The sequence below is a fragment of the Neofelis nebulosa genome, chromosome 3, assembly GCF_028018385.1.
Source record: "Neofelis nebulosa isolate mNeoNeb1 chromosome 3, mNeoNeb1.pri, whole genome shotgun sequence".
NCBI lineage: Eukaryota > Metazoa > Chordata > Mammalia > Carnivora > Felidae > Neofelis > Neofelis nebulosa.
Genome location: NC_080784.1, coordinates 104,963,342 through 104,986,443, shown reverse-complemented (window position 1 = coordinate 104,986,443; position 23,102 = coordinate 104,963,342). Strand labels below are relative to the sequence as shown.

Genomic DNA, 23,102 nt, shown 5'->3' with positions numbered 1-23,102 from the left:
GAGGAGTAGACAGTAAATTAAATGGTGATTCTGAAGAGCTTTGATATCACTTAGTCCAATCACCTTGGCTTTATAAATAAACTGAGGTCTAGAGAGGCTAAGTAACTTGTTCAAAATCACACGGCTAGTTACTGGCCAACCTAGAACTAAAAGCCAGGTCTCCTGATTACTATTCTCGGAGATCCTGAAAAGGACAAAGTGGATCTTTTGTAGTGATTTCAATATAAATGAACAAATATGTATTTTACCTGAGTGAGTGATCATATGACGTTTTAGCTGATTAGCTGAAATAAATTTCTTCATACATTCTTGACAATCAAATATCTCATGAATCTGCAAAAGGTTAAGTTGACAGTTAGGTCAACTGTCAAAGCCAAATAAATTATATAGAACTCAAGTAAAAGTATAAATATGTGGATAGCTGCTATTGCAATATCTATGTATATTGTAATTCAGCTCTGCTTTATTCACACTATCTTATATAAATTGAAAATGCAGTGAACCTGTTACCTAATAAAAACAAACAATTAAAAGAAAATACAAGATTGCAGCACACTATTTAAATATGTGGTATAGCTGACCTATTTAGTGCATATTAAATTTCTACACTCTGTAAAAAGTTATACCTAACTGACACGAACTCTTTTTGTTATGCACAAATTTGGATTTGGAAATATAGAACCTGTATGTGATAATATTCCCTTTACAGTAGTGAAACTATTTTAAATTTAAATGTATACAGTACAGAAAAAAACATGAATTAAGAAGACAAGAAGATATAGGATTCCGAAAAACATTTAGCTCAAAGTAAAATTCTTACATGATAGGAAGACCACAATAAAAAGAAAAGATCAAAAACTATAATAAGTAGGGAACATGACTTTATCAAACAGCTGGCTAATAAGTATTACAACTGAATATTAACTTTAGCTCTTTCCCTCTAAGACACTAAACAGAGAAATTGTATAGGTGGTATGAAAAGTAGAAGCCCAGTTTATTATCAGAAACAATGCACAAAGTTCTGTATTGCAAGAAGCCTCATATTAGAAATGTTGATCACCCCCAATGAACAAGAGCATCACACTGTTTTGCTGAAGATTCTAAAATAGTTCTGGTGAAGTTATATTTGCTTCAACCTCACTAAAGGTAAAGCCCACAATAGTAAACACCAGAGAAGCAAAGGCCCTTGTGCAGAAAGACAAGGTGCTGTGATTACCCCTGCAGAATAACGAGGGCCACTGCAGAGTGAAGTCAAGGCAGAGGGCCAAGAACTGAGTGAGTCATGAGTAGAAGACTGGGTTGTATCCTGGTAATTGGCTCCCTCGATCTAAGTGGCCATGGAAGAACTCAAAACAGAGAGACTGAAAAGAGGGGACAAGGCAGGGAAACAAAAGCTAGGGAAAATTACCAGGTCCCACGTCTGAGTCTGGGACTTCATTCGATGCCCAACCTCACGGCAGGTCTGAGGCTGCCAATCCACCTTCTGCCTTTGTCAGATCTGATTCTTGGTGAGTCAGAAAACTCAGTTGGGAAAAGCACAGAAAATGTATATAAACAAGGCAGAAGCAGAATGATGTTATTCCACTAGAGTCTGACTTACACCTCTGCTTATATGCAGTGTCATCTATTCTCAATTAGTGAATATACGGAGTCCAAAGCATTCTATGATTCCTCAGGCAAAAAATGTGGGACCCACACAAGTACTCAGAAAGCAAGTACTACACAGTTAGGAGTAAAACTTTCAGCCTGAGCCATTTTAAAGACAGTCTGTCCAATCATCAAAGACCTTCACGTGGTTTTGGTTCAACACCTATGCTTAAGGAGCAATATTATGTGTATTGTTTATTTAAAGATAGTAAGAACAGATTTATATTCTTAAACTCTATGTTTCTGTAATATATGTCTTTTATAATAACAATATCTCCTAAAAAAGATTATGTGCTTTCTGAGCCATACATAAATGAAAATATATTTAGTGTATTTTCATTTTAATATAAAACTTATATTAATACATAAAATTTTTTTAAATTATTCATCCATATATAAAGTGTTAAATGTTAAATAAAATACTGCAGAATAGTACCCATGTTTTTTCACTTCTTAACTCTCACGGCTCCTGAAACATGAAACACTTTTAAAGGTTCAGTTAAATTAATTTTCCATAATTATAAAACAGAATATTCACTGTATATGAAAGCACTTTTGCATTGACTATGTTATTTATAGTGGAAAATTCAGGCCACAGCTATCTTCAAAAATCCTAAAAAAGCTTAATAAAACAACCAAATTTGGTAATACTATTTATTTACACCTAATGATAAATAAAGCACAATTTTCAAAATGTTCAGCTTACTAATTGATATGGAGCATATTAAATTACAATTTTGAAGTCCCTAAATAAACAATTTTCAAGAAGGGTTATAATATGTCTTATTGTAACATAAAATAGTATATAGTAATGTAAGATACTATTCCAGACTATTATGTAATTTGGCATATTCATACAGCACCCTCTACTGGCAAGGTTAAATACTGCAACCAAACTCTATTAGACATTCAACATACCCAACTATTAAGAACAGAATCAGAAACGGAGGTCAACAAAAGCTGTCTATGGATTCAGAAAGGCTAAATTAGATGAGCCATGCTGTAATGAAGGAAGTGCTACATTCAGCTAATAAGTTATTAACATTCTGCAGAGATAACTTGGGTGCCATGTTCTACCATCACCAAGTAGTATTTGGCTCTACCAAGACATTCCTTGTGGAAAAAGTTCTTATATTATGAAGAAAATAAATGGAAAAGAGAACACTTTTCAGAAATAGGCCCCACAAGCAACTTTGTTGAAACACTCTGCTTAGTACAATCTTTAATCTGGTAAACTATCTTAAATTTCAACTTCTTAAGATGTAAATAGACCAGGGAAAGAAATCATAGAATTATACAAGTAAGAAGATATTTAGAAAATATCTACTAAATTGGATTTCATCTTTTTGCCTCAGACTAAGATTCTGCTTCAGAAGCCATAGGGATGAAGTGAGCAGTGCAATTACTAAAATTAGAATGTTACAGTGAAGATTAGCATGGCCGGTGCACAAGAATTATATGCAAATTCTTGATGTGTTCTACATGTTTAAACAATCCTATTAGAAAACCATTTAGAAACAAACAAACAAAACAGCTCATGGCACTTGGAGAAAAAATTAAAAAGCATGGACCCATTCAAGTCACATTTAATAAAAGAGAGAACAGAGGCCCAATGTTACATGGAGTGTTAGGGACAGTAGATGACACCCACTGTCCTCACTCTCAGTCCACCGCTTGTTCCATTATTTCTCCCTGAGGATCAAAATCACCCAACATATAAAATACAATCTTGGACATCTTTGGAATCTAACTATCTTGTGTGTTTATAGATTAAACCCACAGCACATAGTTAGAACTATCAGATTGAATATCATGAATTCTAAAGCCATTCAGGTTACTTTGGAACATATCTATATACAATAAAGAGATAAATTCATTTTGTAAACCATAAGAAAAGTAAAATTTTATATTCACTAGTACTATATACTCTCTTCAATATTAAATCACTAAAAGAAAATATTATACGCTCCTAGATATTCTGAAAAGTGATGTGAAATTAAAAAATAATCATTTATCTGATAATATAATATAAGAGTTCTTCTAGAATTTGTCACAATAAGAACAAAAATCTAAATTTTATTTTAGCTCTATTCTATTGTAAATTCTATTAAATAGTGCTAATGTTGTTAAGGTTAATAACCTCGGTATATTTTTCAGGTTAACCTTTCACATTAAATTTGTAAGTTAGTAATAAGTTTTATGTTTATTACAAAATGCATTAAATTTATTTTCTTCTAATATAATCATTTGTTTCTGCTAACAACACTTTGACATACTTGCACATTATTTTTAGTTCTTTAAAATAAGGAGCTCTTGTCTTTGTTTTGTCGGACTTTACTATAAGATGCATGTATTTTAATAGCTAAATGCCATTGCAGGGCATATTATAAATCCACAAAACTTATATGTTTCCATCAAATACATAGTATTTCCTGAGCAAACAGCAACTAAAAAAGCTTGAAACTCAAAATATACTTTTACAAGAGCTCACTTTTCTGCAGATCAGTCTGGCATTTTAGAATATGCTAGTGTATAAATTGATGACAAAGCTCTGTCTTTATAAAAAAAATCAATTAAAAATTTTCATGGCAGGCTCTATAAATGACTAAAAGGTCTTACACTCTGATGAGCATTAATCTTCATCTTACTGACCTTTCTATGTTCCTGTAGGCTTGATGCTGAAGAACACTTTTTATTGCACACTGAACATATGAGCTTTTTCTTAGGATCGCCTAAAATGCAAATAAAATATCATCATGATTTAAATGAGAATATGAAGAGCATCAGATACAATGTTTCTAGGTTATATATAATTTCTAAACAGGTATTTCATCTTAACAAGATGTTATACAAGTTATTCTAAGTTATTCTAAGTTAACAACTTAGAATTCCAAAAATGTTCAATGTTATAGTCATAGCCATTAAACTGGATTTAAACCCTTTCTTTTTAAATTTGAAAAATATTCAGCATGATATACCACTTTCTACATATATAAAATAGGCATTTCACCTTTCCATAAACTAATGGAGAATTAAAAAAGAAAAAGCACACTTACATGAAAAATTGTAATTTAAATTAATCAAATGTGTTTATAAAAGAAAAAAATGGTTTTATTAATTCATAGGTTGATTTTGCTACTTGCTTTAAATTTAAAAAAAAAATTTTTTTTTTAACGTTTATTTATTTTTGAGACAGAGAGAGACAGAGCATGAACGGGGGAGGGGCAGAGAGAGAGGGAGACACAGAATCGGAAGCAGGCTCCAGGCTCTGAGCCATCAGCCCAGAGCCCGACGCGGGGCTCGAACTCACGGACCGCGAGATCGTGACCTGAGCTGAAGTCGGACGCTTAACCGACTGCGCCACCCAGGCGCCCCACTTGCTTTAAATTTTAAGAGAATATTTCATTTAATCCTCTGTGTTTTTTAAGATGGAATTTATAGATTATTCTTTCCAGCACTAGATTCCTACAAAATCTATGAGCATATACTTTCTCATATTAATGTCAAAAACCAGAATAAACCAAAATCAAGTACATCAAAACATTATATCAACATTTGTATTATTATACAAATCAAAACAAGACCAATTTTGTCTTCTTACACAGTGATTACAGTAGCTCATTTCATATTTCAAATTTCACAGTGGTTATAGAAATGAAGACTCAATAAAACATTTTTTTTCAAATATGATGTAATATCATCTGCACTACCACAAATAATCACAGAGTGGTTTCTTCAACTTTTAATTATTTATTTTTTTTTTCAACATTTTTTATTTATTTTTGGGACAGAGAGAGTGACAGAGCATGAACGGGGGAGGGGCAGAGAGAGAGGGAGACACAGAATCGGAAACAGGCTCCAGGCTCCGAGCCATCAGCCCAGAGCCTGACGCGGGGCTCGAACTCACGGACCGCGAGATCGTGACCTGGCTGAAGTCGGACGCTTAACCGACTGCGCCACCCAGGCGCCCCAACTTTTAATTAATTTCAAATACACAAATTTGTATATTTGAAGTAATCAAATAATGTGACGAACCACCATGTACCCACACCTGGCCCCAACAATGACAAATCCATGGCTATTCTTGCCTCAACCTCAACCTCAACCTCATCTACTTCCCCATTTCTCTATTATTTTGAAAAAAACTCCAAGACATTAAAAAAAAATATATTACAAGATGATTTTATTTTATTATAGGACTGTGATTATACACTTTTAGAAAAAGAAAGTATGAATTTGTTCTTATTATTTAAGTTACTTGTTTCATATAATGCACTATTTTTAGCATGCTGAATGTTACAGCCAAGAAAATTCTTCATAGTGATTGACAAAAATATGGCTACTAAAGGAGAAAATTCTCCCCAGCAAAATGAGTATCTCTATACATATAGATTACATACACGGCAGGGGAGGGGGGCACAGAAGAGGAATATTCCTTCTTTTCTAGCTTGCACTAGCTGGCATTTCCCTCCTTCAATTCATAATCTTTTGTTGCTCTGTCTTATCCCTCATACCAGCTGTTCTTTAAGACTAGACCCTATCCTTTCCCTGAGGGGGAGAAGAGAGATAGAACTGAGACATTCCCAACCACACCTCTTACTTTATCCTCATGTTCCTGCTACTGTCCCTACAGCTGGAATCACAGGCAATTCACCATATCCCCATCCCTACTCTCCAAACTTTTCCCTCCTCCTGTCATCTTCTATTCTTCATCCTAGAATTGGAATCCAAGCTCTTTTGAGAAAAAAACTAATTTTTTTTTTTTTTTTTTTTTGAGAGAGAGAGAGAGTGAGCACATGCAAGCAAGGGAGGGACAGAAGGAAGGACAGAGGAAGAGGAAGGGACAGAACGCCAAGCAGGCTCCGTGCTCTGCGGGGCTCTATCTCACAACCATGAGATCATGACCTGAGCCGAAATCAAGAGCTATATGCCTAACCAACTATGACACCCTGGAGCCTGAAGAAAAAAAAAAATATTTTAAAAATTTATAACAATTTGCCTGAGAGTGCAGACAAATGTTATCTCCCACAAATACAAAATTTCTTGGTTTTAGCATCCATAGACTCTAAACAAAAGAAAAAAAATGGAAGTGGGTTAAGGAAGTCAGGCCCTTCATTCTCTGTTTCCTCTTGGGTAACTATGAAGGTCGTCATCACTCTACCAGCTTCCCTAGGTTGAAGGACAACAGTATCTACAAAGCCATAACTAGACTTTATACTATTTTAGTTTTGCTATATTCAGGTAAGTCTGATTTTTTTTTTTTTTTTTACTTTCAGATTCAACTTTCAAAACCATTCAGGAACACATTATTTACAATAGTAGGAGATGTATGAAAAATTAACACAACCCTAATGAATACATAGTCACCTAAGGACCGCAAGTTTCAGTACAATGTGGGTTAAGTGTGCTTTCAGGTATAGAAGGTTCTACAATCATATGTGTGAACACTGCTTTGTTTGCTGTTCTGATGTGAAATATTCTTTCTCCAAATGTCTATGTATCTCATAGAAGAAAAGGGAGAGACAAAAGAGGGGCTATGAATGAAAGACAGATTGTATACCAATCTCAACAAAAATTGTGCATAGTGACCTTTGGCTAATATTGTACATTCCATATTTTGTATGTTTCCACAACACAGAAAAATAAAAAAAAAACTTCCTTTTATAAATTATTTCCTACAAAGTCAACATGAGTTTCCAGAATCAGTAATATTATAATATCCAAGGCCAATTACAAGAAGCATCACAGAAATTATGCTTATAGCACAGCCTGAAGACCACATGCCCAAATAAAAAGAATGCAAGTTTCCAGAGTTTCAGTATGCATCTGGTTTTTTACTTAGTTCAGCAAAGTTAACTTTAAAAATGACATGAAAGATTTGTTATAATACATTGCAGACAAAGATGGAGAAAATTAAGAACAGCATTTTAAACATAACAGCTTAAAAAAAAAACTATGAAGACAGGTCTATCAAAAAGTTATGCTTGCCTTTTGTAAGCATAGTGAAGGCCCAAGTTTAATGAATTCAGGAAAATGCCATCCTCCCTAAATCAGCCATATATTCTTCAAAAGGAAAGAAAGAAATCAGAACAATGTAAAGTCCTATTGATAATCATCCTGAAGCTGTATTTTGCATGGCCATACTTTCTACCACCCAGAACTTTCATAGACAGCTTACCCTAAATATGTAGTCCAAGCAATGATGCAAAATAGGAGGCAGTAGACACACTCATATTAGCTGCTATAACTTTAACATTAAAGGAGATACTTTTTGGACAATGAACAAACATAGGATACAGAAGCTGAGTACTGATTATCCTGTTCTCCTGAATGTGGGAATAAACAAGATGGGAGAAGAGAAATCCACTTTCCTCATGTCCAGAAAGACATCTTTCCACACATTTCCCAGAAGCCAAGTGCAAATGTAAACATGTGCGAAAAGCATAGGCACAGAAGGATATGAGGAGTTCCATGAGCCTCAGCCTCTCTTAAGGAAAAGACACTGAGGAAGTGAAAAGTTAACTCTGACGATACAGCCATCTGTTCAACTCCGTGCAACAGATTCGATCCCTAAACCAAAATACATTTACCATGTGCTAAACAGATAAAATCTAAGTGACAGTCAAATTTTATAGGGGTTTTATTGTTTAGCTGGCCATTAGAAGGAATTCAAATAATATCTGCTTTATTAATCCCGATACATTAAATTCCCATGTCAAAATGCAGTAATTTTCTCCAATATGGGAGAAATATAAATTTAAAAAATAGATTTTTACTACAAAACTTTAAGGCACAAGAGCATCATTTAATAGTTTTAAAATGTATCTACTAAAAGAGAAATTTCATATTTCACACTTAAATTGTTATTTAAAAACATTAATTTTTAATATACCTGACTACCAAGCTCAAGTAGATTCTAGCTTAGGTTTCCAGTTATGATTAATTCAGATATCCGAAAAATGAAAAATACTGCTGAAATCAACTTAAAAAAGAAATGGTGCTCAGAGAAAGAAAAAAGTCCACTGCAAGAGCTCCACATCTGTGTGAGCATAATGTCAAAGCAAGCTCTCTCCTCGAGAGCAAGAATTAAAAACAGATCACGGCAGCCTGGGGAGAGGAAGCCCCTTTAAAAATGACCCTCCAGTGATTTCTCACCAGCATGGACATTTTCCTGGTGTCTTCTGAGGGCATCCTTGCTCTTCAGCTTCTTTCCACAGCTGTCGGCCTTGCACACAAACCTGGCATCTCCCCGGCAAGTGTCCTGGTGCTGCTCAAAACTACAAAACAACCAGGAGAGGGGAACAGGGAGAAGAAATGGTGAAGACATATCTTATGAAGTCTAACAGCACAGCAGGCTTTTGCAATGCTTGCTCTCTAGTAGAGTTTCTGGGTCATTTCATGCATTACCTGGGCAGGTAAAAAGGAAAGCACTTATCTTGTAGCCATGTGATACTTAATCACTAAGAAGCATAAAAAGCATGCCTGCCAAAAATGACCCACAATTATATAACAGCCATGTGATAACTCAGACACAAAACCTCAATGCTGAATTGAAGGAAGAATTGCAAACAGAGCACTGAAAACTTCGTGAAGAATCCTTCAGACTGCTTTTCGCTGTGCACTGAAGAACGCTGAGGGGGAAATAGAAAAAAAACAAAAAGAAATAAAAACTGAATGTGTAAGACAAAAACTTATGAAAAATATCTCTACTTTAAATAAAATCCTGTTGGTGATCTCTGTTTTCATTTTGTTTTTTGTCCCTTTAATTTTTGGTAGTACCTAATTTAACTATAAGACCCGGCTAAGCAAAAGTATCTTTGGTGTAGTCTCAATAAAAGCTGACTAGAATGCAGTTTTAACATCTAGCCTCTAAAAAGTATATAGCCCTGGCTTGTTTTTTTTTTTCAAGAGTCTATAACAAAATTTCCAAATGTTTAATCTCTTGCTATTATAATTTTTTTAAGTTTTGAGCAGAAATTTTTCATCTCAAATTTCAGAAGCAAAAGTAGATGCATATATTAAAATAGTAAACATGAAAGCTTTCTTCCTCATATACAAGGTGACATTCTTAAAATAAAAAATATACGTATCTAATTTCTCACTTTTAATAATTAATGATGCTGTAAAATATTTAAGTAAAAAGATAAATTTATACGCTGTTAATATAAAGAGTCAAAATAATAAAGGGTACCGAGCAATGTGTGGGATCGTTTAATTCATCTTCATGTGACAGCCTATATCTATTCATCTTTAAATTATTCCTCCTAAGTTGCTAAGAAATAAACAGTGCTTCCCCAAGTGTCCCCGTATTCTTTATTCTCTAAACTCTCTTCATTTCTTAAAACTCTTCTTTCACTGATTTCAGAGGGAATATCAAATGCAGACAACTGAAACTTGATCTGTGACCTCAGAGCACTAAATTATGCATAAATGAATTTCTGAATAGTAAATCAATGAGCTTGATTTGATATTTAATGGCAAGTAAATAAATGGACAAAGACTTATTAGCATAAATAATGTTTACTTGTTGGAAGTTCATAATCAGAATGTTTCAAAAATCACCATATTATACTAAGAAAAGATAAGTTAATGACAATGACAATATAGAATGCTTACTTTCTTCCTCCCCACCCCACCCCGTCTCCATCACTGACACCCACACACACACACACCCATACACACACGTATAAAACAAATCAAATAGAATAGTTAAAAACAAAAATGTTAGCTTATAATTTTAAAGATATTCTTTGCTGTACGCACTGTCTTTGCAAAGCCTGCTTAACTGGGAATTTCTTCCCACAGTTCTTGCACTTAAATTCTTTCTCCTCTGTAGGTTTCTGGTGCAATGTCTGAAGGTGCTCAGCAAGAATTTCCTCACTGGTAAAACTCGAGTCACACTGGGGACAAGCATAGTCCTCTTTACAGCCAAGGCAATCTGTACATTTACAAGGAAGCAAATTTATAAGACAAAAATTAAGAGCCAAGAACTGTTCAGTTTTATCCTCATTTTAAAATCAAAATTGTGTTTAATAGTATCAGAAGAATAAATTCTTATTATCTCTCTGAGTATTATTAATGTTGTCCATGAAAAATAATAGGAAGTGTTACTAGAAGTACCTTATCTTTTAATTCACTTCATTGGTGTTTCAGCAAATTAATACAAAATCAAAATCAATTTTTAATTTACCCTATAATGTTAACTTTTCACATGAAAGAGTTATTGCAAATGTGGAATGAGAAAGCAAAACTTTTCCCTGAAACAGGTCATCTTGAGTTCACTGAGTTCACAAAGAGAAAAAATCCAACCAAGGCAAAACTATGTGGAATTACTAAGGGGAATCTCACGTACATGTGAAAGAGACTGAGGCCATAAAGACAGAACTCATTACGGCAGGTGTCGTGAGATTCCATGGTCTCTCTGGCTTGTCAGTCCCTAAGGACTGTCATGGCTCCACCCAAATTTCTAAGTGCACTATTTACATCACATTTTCTTTTCTGATTATTAAATAAGATTAGATTTAGAAAATTCAGGGAATATGAAGAAAATAAAAATTACCAATAATCTCATAATGAAGAGACAACCACTTAATATATTATCAAGCCTGATTTGCCTTTTGTCCATTCATATTTTATAGTCTAAGAATAACTACATTTATGATCATACTTTGTATTCAATTTCATCTGTTGCTCTTTTTTTCCATTTAACATTTTCCCAAGTCAAATAAAAAAAAAAAACATAATTATTTACTAAGCTCTCCATTGTTTGACATTGGAGTGGATTATTTGTTTCTTTTTGCTGGTGTTTTGGTTGCTCTGTTTGTGTTCTGGCCTTTTTTGGGGGAAGGGGTGCTTTTATTAAATAACAGCTGATTTCTAAAATAAAAATAGCAATAATGTATGTACCTGATTCATATGTTTTCAAAATCTGTTTAAGTTTCTATTGATTATTTTTACAAAAGTAAAAACAATTTGCAATTTGATATTTGTTAACTAAAGAAAAATCAGGGTGATAATAAATAAACAGGAGACCCATTTTTAAGCTAAAATAGTGGACACAGGAATAATATGCCCTGGAGGTGGGGGAGGGACCTTAAAAAATAAATACAAAAAGTATAGCATAGGGAATGTAGTCAATAATATTGTAATTCACATAAATAAATATTCCCCAAAAAGAAAATACAGAATAACACAAAAATAATACCTATTACCCAAAGTCTGAAATTTGAAACAGCAAAATACATATTTGAAAGATAGAACAGAAAGCCTGTCCTCATCTTTCCCTTAAATAATCCAACTAAAATAAAGAAACAGAAGCATAAGCTAGCAATGCTAGGAATGCTTATACTTTCTCAGCCAGTGACATATAGTTGGAGTAGAAAATTCATATGAAAGATATTACTACCATGGTGACTAAAGAAATCAGTGTCACTTCTTGAAGCAGATTTGCTAAAGAAAATGAAAAAAATACTCTATGGTAAATTTCAATCTATTACAAAGCATGAATACCTTTAACATCATTCATATTTCCTTCAAATCCCATCAGGAGTAAAACACAATAAAATAGAAACAAGCCCCAATAATAATTGATTATTCCCCAGCAGATGGCAAACAAGCGACATCTCCTGGATTACAGGATTGATCTAAGCAGATCAGACCTCCCGTCAACATTTTTGGTTACCCAACTAGAACAACCTAACAATCCTGCAGGCTTCTATGCTCAGAACAGAAAGAGATTTCCAGAAGTTCCAGATTCTCAAAGGATCTCAAACAAGAGGGAGGCCCAGGAAGAGTCCATTAGGATCCAGCAGTACCCTCTGCACACCTCTGCACTTGCCTTTCCCCATGCGCAGATGAGAAAGTAAAGTCTCAAAGAGTTACTGACTTGCCGGGTACAAGACTGATGAGTGGCAGACGCAGGGCTGGAGCACAAAACTCCTCATTCCTAGCCAACCCACTGTACCAGTGAGAGCAGTGAGAGTCAGGAGCTGGTGCTGACCTTGGCAGCTCTACAGGGCACATGGATCACCCACACCCAGCGTTCTCCTCCTGCTAGAAGAAAGATGTGCTTACAGCTGGCTACTCTCTGAGAGTAGTTTTCACAAAAGCTAACTTTATTTTGAGAACACCTTATTATAACACAACTATAAGTCAACTGCAGTTCAAACTATATTTCTTCTACAACTTCTATGGTCTCAGATCACCAATTAGAGGCAATACCTTTTCTGCCAGCTGTTGATTGTCCTTTAGAATTTTTAACTTCCCCTTCTTTGATCATTGTTATAATTTGCTGTTCTTCCTCATCAGCCTCCATGTCACTGTCCAGGTAGCCAATCAGAAGTTCTGTATCTGTTTCTATGTCTTCAATTGCCAAATAGAAAATGTTTTCTCCTTCCTGAGACAAAATTAAAAAATATGCTATTGTATTACAAATATATCTCAATAATTTAAAAAATGTTGAACCATTTGTTTCTAATAATAATTAAGAAATAATTTTAAGATACATTGAGTACCAGGTTCCCGTTAAAAGTTACTATTCTTTTTTTTTATATCTCCAACAGATCCAGATACTGAAAAAGGAAACTGACAGTATTCAGTCACCCAGCAAATAAAGTACAAATATATATTACAGTTAGTGACATTTATATATATCAAATGAAAGGATACTTAAATTACTAAAAGTGAATTTCACATTGTTAATTTGCCTAATGTCATAACATTTTGGGGATGCCTGTAAATGCAGCAGAAAGAAGTCTGTTAAGTAATGGTGTCACTTCTGCACAGAGAGCAATGAGATATCAATGATCTAACTATGATTAATATTAAATCCAAAACTGGAAGAAAAAAAAACTTTCAAGTTATAACATAAGCCATAGGAACTGCAAACAAACCCTGAAAGAACTTCCAAAACCCTAGACCAGAAATAGAAAAAAAAAGACCAGTTGGGGCACCTGGGTGGCTCAGTCAGTTAAATGTCCAACTCTTGATTTCAACTCAGGTCATGATCTCATGATTCACAGATCCGAGCCCCGAGTCAGTCTCCGCGCTGACAGTGCAGAGCCTGTTTGGGATTCTCTTTCCCTCTCTCTCTCTCTCTCTCTCTCTCTCTCTCTCTCTCTCTCTCTCCGTCCCTGCCCCACCCATGCTCTCTCCCTCTCAAAATAAATAAATAAATAAACTTAAAAAAAAGAAAAGATAAAAAAAAGAAAAAACAACCAGGCACCTGGGAAGTTCAAAGTATTAACTGAATCATCATGTGTACCTAAATCCCACTAAAATGACAGAAGAGAGAAGAAAAGAAAACAAGTTTTCACTAACAACACAAAAAAATTCTGCAGAAAATTCTAGGAGATTAGAAATCAGGTTTGAAATGATAGATAATTGCTGCAGAAGAAATCTCAACCCATAACAGACACAAGAAAAATACTACAAAGAAGAACCTACTTCCCAAGGAAACCCCAGAGGAACTTCACACTTGGAATGAACTGGTACAAAAAGCCCCTCTGGGCCTTCGGCCAATCACCAGGGAAGCCAGAACTGGGGCTGCTTAGCTCGCTGTCCCCAAGAGAAACACCCAGAATTGCTGTCTCTTACATAGCTGAGGATTTGTTCTGGGACGGCTCCTACTTTGGCTGCTGAGGATAAAGAGAAGCAAAACATAGTCTGAATTTATTGAACCTTGATGGTAGGCAAGGGGAGAAGAGGACAAGGACAGTGAGCTCCACCAAGGAGTGAAATTTAGTAAGGGAGAGAACATAGAACAAAGCCTTCTCTCTTGCATTATCACCACAGCACTTGCGTTAAGCAGGAGGAGACAGAGGAGAAGGGGGAAGGGAGAAAGTGAGCTGGAGAAGGGAAACTGGAGGATGAGGAATGTGTAACATATGTATGTGTGTATGTGTATATTGTGTACACACAAGCAGAACCCCTGTGAAAAGCTGGGAAAAGATGCAGCAAACTATTATACAGTTATCATTTGGAGGCTGGGAGAAAGAGTAGTTTATATTCCACTGTTTCAGGTTTTGTTTTGTTTTTTACAACAAACAATCTTTGTAATCTTTAAAACGGTATATATATATATATGTATATATATATATATATACATATATATATATATATACCATTTAAAACGGTATATATATATGTATATATACCATTCCATTCCATGGAATTTTCTAATATATATTAGAAAATGTATATATACCATTCCATTCCATGGAATTTTCTAATATATATTAGAAAATTCCATGGAAAAGACAAAAATGATGATTAAATTCATCGTTATGGGGCAAGAAAGGTTTGATTCAAAAGTTCAAAGCACTGAAGCAAATCTAACCATCAGCTATAGTTAATTAAAGGAAGTTTCTATATTTACAGCATCTTTGCAATTTTTGTAACTTCAAACCTCCAGAAACCTAAAGTGATTTCTAATTAAGAACACAATTAACTTCTATTCAATTGTTACACTTTGTGCAAGAAAATAAACAAACCAACCAATAAAAACTATGCAGACATTCAGCAAAAGAGAGGTCTCTTTTTACATGAACTCAGAAGTGGTAATTTCCAGGGTTTGGAAACCACTTGTTAACAGTTACCAAAAGCAACAAAGGACTCACCTAATGAAGATTTCAGAACACAATCATAAATCTTAGTGCTTATCTGATCAATATCCAAGAAATTTAATTGAAGCATCTTTCCAGAATATTAATAATCAATTTTGTGACGGCCTTCATAGCACCAAGAAAAAATCATTTTTAATTTTAAAACATGATACCATTAACTTAAACTTCGTTCATAAGACACAGCATGCCATTCAGGGGCTCCATAAGAAAAGAAAATTTTAATATACCAGTTAAAACCTTGACTTAATAAAAGCAATAGCATTATACCCACCAAGGACCAACTACATGTTTTGTCTATATGCCAAAAATATGGTAAAAGGAATGTCATGGTATTACTCCAATCTACTTATTTAATAGAAATATCTAGATAGCTTTATTATATAATTCCTACCAGTGCCTAGCCAATTTGCTACCACAATAGTTTTAAGAAGTATCCTCTTAAATTGTTCCTTGCCTACACTTCACTAAGTTAATCACAACTTTTCATTATATTATTCTCTTTCTTCAAAACTTCCCATTGGCAGACCCTGCCAGATTCCTAATCTCTGGAGTTCTCTTGAACTCCAATATTCCTTACCTGTAGGCTCACCCCAGCCCCAATTGCCTGCCCGTTGGCAAGAAGGATTTAAAGGGTATTGACTCAAAGTCCTGGGATTCTAACCTTGTACTCCAGCTTTGATGACTGTTTTAATATTTTGATCCTGAAATTTACTTCTTATTACAGCTCTTATTTCCCATCTTCGGGTTTGTGGCTTTTTCCCCTGAACACAGTTCCTTCTTTTACATTTTAGGCGTTAGTGCCTTCCCTGACTCTGCCTGGGTTCGGGGTCCTGCTTATGGTTCCTGTTATGGGCTCCAGGTGATTTTGCTGAAAACCTGTTAGCTGCAAGAAGGCTGTTCAACATGATGATCTGTTCAAAAGCAAATATTCCTCAGCCAGTGGTTTTCATTGTGTTGGGATACAACATAGAATGAGTGGTTTTACAATTATTATTCAGCTCTTGAATTTTTGTTTTTTAGTCTTGTTTCATTTTGCTTTATTTATTTGTATATTATTTTCAGCTAATTCTTATTTTAAAGTTTATTTATTTATCTATCTATCTATCTATCTATCTATCTATCTAGAGATACAGTTGAGGAGGGGCAGAGAGAGAGGGGGACAGAGAATCCCAAGTGGTCTCTGCACAGGGCTTGAACTCACAAACTGTGAGAGCATGACCTGAGCCAAAATCAAAAGTTGAACTCTCAAAAGACTGAGCCACCCAGATGCCCCTCGGCTAATTATTTCTACCGTAAGCTGTTTATACCATCAAAATGTCGCAGCCTACATGTCCAATAATATAAATTGGAAAAAATTAAATCCCTAACAATTGGTTTTAAAATTTACCAAATGTAATTTCTATAAAATAACATGTCATATATGTATCAATATAGTTAGATAAATATATAGATAGATAGGTAGGTAGATAATGTGCCCCCAAAAGAAAAATATATCAACAAACATGTTAACAGAACTTGTTTCTAAGTAGAGGTAATTCTAAGTATTTTGCAGAATCTCTTCTGCTAGTCCATAGAATTAATAAGTGTTACTTTTGTAATAAAATAAAATAATAAATAATAAACAAACCTGGTTCCTTGATACCAGAAAGCAGTGCTGCAGAGTGACTAAGGAGCACAGGCTTTTTTGGGCTGGCCAGGGTTCAAAGTCTCTTTTTATGATTAATTAATTAGCTGTATGACTGTGCAAAAAGCTTAATTTCTAGAATCACCAGTTTCTTCATTTGTAAAATGGAAAAAATAATTCCTATGTCATAGGTTAATTGTAAGGATAAAAGTGAAAATATTTGTAAAACCTAGTAAGGTGCCTGGCATAAATGATAAGCATTTATGAATGGTAGCAGCTATTATCATTACTATTATAACTATGCAAAACTTGAAAGCCAGTGGTTAAAATATTCACTTTTTTTCAAAATTTATTTCAACCCAACTGCCACATAACGTTGCTTTGACATTGCTGTTTTTGATAAATTCCATTTGGCCAAACTGCCCTCAGCCAAAATATAATTAATTCCACTGCCTGCCTACCAGAGCTCTGAACTGCTTTGGATTTCTGGTTGTCACACTCTGTTCACTTGTTAACGTACTAAACTATATCTGAACTATACCTAAAAGTGACAAGCCATCTGCTTTGTCTGTGACTTGGGTTTCCCAAGACATGGGGCTTTCAAAGCTCAAACTGAAAGAGTTGGGGGCAAGCTAGGACAGTTGGTCACCCTAACTACACTCATCATGCTCTCCAAATTCTAAACTCTAAATTCTAAACTCCCACAGTCTCCAGCCCCAGCTCAGGATTCTCAACATATAGAACCAGTCACATCCTCAAGTACAGCTCCAAAGGCTTATCAAATAGACTCCCATATTCTGAACCCACTTTGTCCTCTCATCCTCAACTGTCCTTCAAATGAACCTGCCTCCTGTTCTTCAGTCCAACTGGTATACTTACTCTCAGAAAATACTGAATTTATTCCTGTGTTAGTACAATTGCAAAGATGCCACCTAGCCTCCTTGCTACAACTCCTCAGTGTCATCTGAGGCATACCTCATTTTCATCCTTCTCCATGAAACTCTCTAATCTACTGAATTAGGTTCCAGGAGTTTTCTCCATATATAATGCCTTAAGTTTATTGGGCACTTGCAATTTATTTCTGTTTTTTGTCATTTAATTCATATGACCAGTAAAATTCTAATACATGTTGATCTTATCTCTCCAAAGATAATTTCCTCAAGGCAGCAAACAAGAATTACCAGGTATCCCCCACAGTGTAAGCTTTACTCATAACACTTGCTCACCATTTTACAAATAATGAATAGTGAAAGAAAAGAATAAAAAGAATATTAAAAGGCCGTGTCTACAAAAGAAAAGTACTTATTAGTAAAAAGTTTACTGATATTTTCCTTTATTTACTTTTTGTGGTAGGCTATTACCATAATCCAGATAGTGGTGATTTAGGAGGATACATGTGGACAACGTAAGAAGAAGTCATGATTGTGACATTGACAAAGGCACAATTCATTTTATTGAAAAGGTAGTAAGTAGTGAAAATTCAGATTATCCAGCCAAGACAACTAATGACTAATCAACACGATAGGAAATCATCTTCAAGATGCTTGAGGTTACAAACTGAAACTATACCAATGTGGAGGAAAAAAAGTTTGGACTCCTATTCAATTATCAACAGAAGTAGGAGACAAGTGGTAAAGATGGAGAAAAGAAAACGTAATGAAATAGGAAGAATTCCATATTTAATATCTTCTCAATTAATTCTTCTTTACAAAAACCCTGATTCAGTCTTAACCTGTGTATCAACATCATTTCTGTAGAGCTCAATATACAAAGCTGAAAAATATAAAAAAATAATCATTTCCATAGTGAAATTCACAAAGCATATCTGTTAATAGCGATCTAATAATAAAACTAAAAACATTTAAAATGAGACATAACTGGGCCACCTGAGTGGCTCCATTGATTAAGCATCTGACTCTTGATTTAGGCTCAGGTCATGATCTCATGGTTCAAGAGATTGAGCCCCACATCGGGCTCTGTGCTAACAACATGGAGCCTGCTTGGGAGTCTCTCTCTCCCTCTTTCTCTGCCCCTCCCCCACTCACATTCTCTCTCTCTCTCTCTCTCTCTCTCTCTCTCTCTCTCAAAATAAATAAACATTTAAAAAATACAAAAATACTTTATTAAAAATAAATAAAATGAGACATAACTATAATAGAACATTGCATTCCTATTTATTTACTCCCCTCTGAGGAGGGGGCTGCACCCCTGTGATGTGGCTCAGAGTGGCATCTGTGGGAGGCGTGTATTGTATCAGGTTTGACAAGGTGACTTGTACTGACCCATGAAATGTGACTGGAAGTGAAGTGAACCATGTCCAAGAGAAAGCTTTAAGAGTCATCATATGTTTGGGCCACTGCTCTTTCCCTTCTGCCAGAAAAATGCATGTCTCTGGTCAGTGCTGTTACTTTAGACACCATGGTTCACCACGTGGAACCGAATGGTGGAAAGAGTCACAGTCTCCAGTAGCCCATACCTGCATGGACAATAACTAAATCCTTGTTGCTATAAACCACTAAGACTTTAAGGCTCCTAGGACAGTCTTCTTGGCAAAAGTTGACTGATACAATGATTTAAGAAAAATGATACTTTTAAAATTATTTTCTTGGTGAGTAAGAAGAAAACATCAAGGAGAATAGTGTGAAGCCGGAAAATGACAGGTATATTTAAAAGAGTGAATGGTGCAAAATAAGTTAATTTCATGTTTACAGTGCATTAGTCAAGCCCTATTAAAAAAATGGAAGTTTCAAACAAATGTAAATAAAATAATTTCTTTTCTAATCACAGCTGATAATCAGCCACACATCAAGGAAATTGTTTGATATGATTCCTAGGAATGAGTACTATATTAGACAAAAAACCAAGTCCATAAAATACGATAATTACAGATCACTACCATATATGCTATCTTTCTCTGAGAGGCTGAAGCAAAGATAGTAAGTAATCTTTGAGGCATCTTCCAGAACAAATCTGACACCATGGAGAAATGAGTCAACAGAAAAGATGAGAAGAATAAAAAGAAAAATTTGTTACATAGAAAACACATAATGTGATCCTAAGAAACAGTGGCTCTTCACAAACAAACAAACAAACAAATATTAAAAAAAAAAAAAAAACTATACCTCAGCTATTTTACTTAGATATAAGTTATAAGTCAATACTGATGGGCCAAGCAATCTTAGAGTAAGATTATGCTATGGAGAACAGAGCAGCTATTTTACATAGAAGCAATTAGAGGAAATACTGTGTTCTCACAGCATATCTGCTCTATTTAACATCAGAAACTCTTTTAAGTGGCCTCCACTTAACTCATTCCCAGATTTACCTGACACTCTGCATCAAGTCTGCTGAATGATGCCCAGAGAAGTCTTCTCAGCAGCCTGCCCTCTGCTTTCCCTCATACCTCTGTCCTCACCACTTAACTTGTGTGCTTCTGTCCCAACTGTCTGTTGTGCTTGCTCCCACACCTGTTTAATGTCACTTGTACAAGTCATTTTAATTAGTAACTTACCTCAATATTACATAAGCCAAAGATATATGAGGAAGAAAATATTCAACCGTTTCAAAGAAAACCAGTTGTACATTTTGAAGACTCAAAGGTGAGTCTAAAAAAATTGTCAAATTACAGAAGGCAAAGCAATTACAAAATATGAGGGGAATCATAAATCTGGAAGGATTCTACACTCAGGCTGCTTTGCAGGAAAGAAACTTTACTCATATTACTTTAAAAATAGCAAAACTGAATACTATAAGGAGTGGTTATGAAAAAATATGGTAGCAAACTCTAGTGAGAATACCTATACTCAGTATCAAGAAGGCTGTGGTCATAAATCAAAAAAAATAAAAATAAAAAATAAAGAATCAATGTATATTTATAAAACAAGTTAAAATAAAATGGCTGAAATACCAATTCTATGATCCCTACTAGAACAAACTTTTTCTATTACTTGACCAAGTACTGGTCCCTATCACATTGGAAAAAATAATTCCCACCAAATTATTATATTACCGGGTCTGAACAACAGGTTCCCCACACATGCCTCCCTAACTGTCTGTGCTGTCCCCATCAAAGTATTTACCACCCCAATCTGCATTTATTTAGCTGCATCCCCCAAATGGGCTGGAAACTCCATGAGGAAAGGGATTATATCCTCAAATTATATATAAACTATCATTCCCAAAATATTCATTATTCTAAATGGCATGAGAATTAGCTAAACACAGGTCTCTCCTTCCCCTTGCCTCTTCCTTTCTCCAAAGATTGCTTGTTCCCTGAGGGCAGGCACTACGTCATATCCAACTACGTGTAAATCTCAATACCTGACTCAACACCTTGTTCACTGAAGGCTATCCACAAAGGACCCACTGAATTGAACTAAGTAAGAGAAAAATAATTGTCATTTCCTTTTGAATTAATAAGACTGTAAAAGCAAGAGAGTCACTCAGGAAAGTGGAATTTGCTACAAAAAGGGTTGGGGAATCAATTTCCCATTCCCAACAAATTCTTAAGAATTCAAAACTTAGCCAACAATTGAGAATGTTTCAACCAACTGGAAATAAGAGAACAGATTAGACAAGCAGATGTGCTTCCTGGAAAGAGAACCGCACTCAACATACCAAAAGTCAATTCAAAAGCACATGAGAGAAACTGAATGTCCATTGAATGCATTTATTGCCATATATAATGTGCACGGCACTGCAGAACATCCACGCTCACAAGAATACCCATACCGTTTTCTGCTCTGCAGACCTTTACACACTCTTGGTGGAAACAGAACAAACTGGTTAAATTACAAAATGGAGCAACAAGGGCCAAGACAATTGTACAGACAGCAGCAGCTATGGAATTTTTAGAGACGGTTTCACAACAGCCTTTGAAATTCACTCCGAACCCTATAGGCTGGATAAGTTTTAGACAAGGTAGTAAGATTGAGGGGTGCCTTGGTGGCTCAGTCGGCTGGACGTCTGACTTCAGCTCAGGTCATGATCTCAGTTTGTGGGTTCAAGCCCCACATCAGGCTCTGTGCTGACAACTCAGAGCCTGGAGCCTGCTTCGGATTCTGTGTCTCCCTCTCTCTCTGCCCTTCTCCTGCTCACACTCTGTCTCGTCTCTCAGAAGTGAATAAATGTTACAATTTTTTTTTTAAAAAAAGATAATAAGATTGAAAGGGAGTGGGCTTTTTAAAATACAGAACACAACATCAGCAAACTGACAGTGCTGCAAAGGGTAGATTAGGTTATGGAAAGCAACAAACCGAGCTGTAACACTGGGTATTACAGAAAAACTGTAGAAAAGTAGACTGACAAAGCCACTTTAATACGTGGAGTGACTGAGAAGTCAGGCACAGATGAAACGTGCCCTGTGAATTGCAGTGTTTGTTTTTTTTTTTTTTTTTAATTTTTTTTCAACGCTTTTTATTTATTTTTGGGACAGAGAGAGACAGAGCATGAACGGGGGAGGGGCAGAGAGAGAGGGAGACACAGAATCGGAAACAGGCTCCAGGCTCCGAGCCATCAGCCCAGAGCCTGACGCGGGGCTCGAACTCACGGACCGCGAGATCGTGACCTGGCTGAAGTCGGACGCTTAACCGACTGCGCCACCCAGGCGCCCCTGAATTGCAGTGTTTGTAAGGCAACCACCTCAGACTAATGAGACAGAAAAAAAAAAACAAAAAAACAAACAAAAAAAAACGACTGAAAAGTAGAAACATGTAAGAAATTTTGTTCATTTGATCAATATGATTGTATATTTTACGTATCAACTTGACTGGACCACAGGGTGTCCAGATATCTGGTCAAACATTATTCTGGGTGTATCTGTGAGAGTGTTTTTAAATAAGATTAACATGTCAGTTCATAGGCTGACTATAAGAGCTTGCTCTCCACAACATGGGTGGGCCTCATCCAATCAGTTGAAGGCCAGAACAGAACGAGACTGACCCTCCACTGAGTACGAGAATTCCTCCTGCCTGACTTCATCCATACTGGTACAACAGCTTTTTCCTGCCTTTGAACTTGAGATAAAACACATGCTGTGTCTCAAGCCTGAGGGCCTTCGAACTTAAAATATACCCTCAGTTCTTCAGGTTCTCAGGCCTTCAAACTCAGGCTAGAAGTAGAATATCATGTCCCCCTGGTCCCCAGTTTGCTGGCTCACCCTGCAGATCTTGGGACTTGTCAGCCTCCATAATCATATGAGCCAATTCTTT

The 23,102-nt window shown here is 35.5% G+C and overlaps 1 protein-coding gene and 1 pseudogene across 5 annotated transcripts in view; one reads left to right on the top strand and one right to left on the bottom strand.

The window, feature by feature from the left end:
* Nucleotides 1–23,102, bottom strand: part of PRDM5 (PR/SET domain 5) — a 209,240-nt gene that overhangs the window by 100,313 nt on the left and 85,825 nt on the right. For 4 of the 5 annotated variants that reach the window (XM_058721493.1, XM_058721492.1, XM_058721495.1 and 1 more), the window contains exons 4-9: nucleotides 12,868–13,042; nucleotides 10,411–10,585; nucleotides 9,186–9,278; nucleotides 8,803–8,924; nucleotides 4,300–4,379; nucleotides 249–333 (exon numbers count right to left, since the gene is read on the bottom strand). In XM_058721493.1, coding sequence (XP_058577476.1) covers nucleotides 249–333; nucleotides 4,300–4,379; nucleotides 8,803–8,924; nucleotides 9,186–9,278; nucleotides 10,411–10,585; nucleotides 12,868–13,042 — 730 coding nt within the window. The remainder of the gene's footprint in view (nucleotides 1–248; nucleotides 334–4,299; nucleotides 4,380–8,802; nucleotides 8,925–9,185; nucleotides 9,279–10,410; nucleotides 10,586–12,867; nucleotides 13,043–23,102) is intronic. The other variant, XM_058721494.1, reaches the window with a different exon arrangement.
* Nucleotides 3,041–3,135, top strand: LOC131508221 (U6 spliceosomal RNA; annotated as a pseudogene).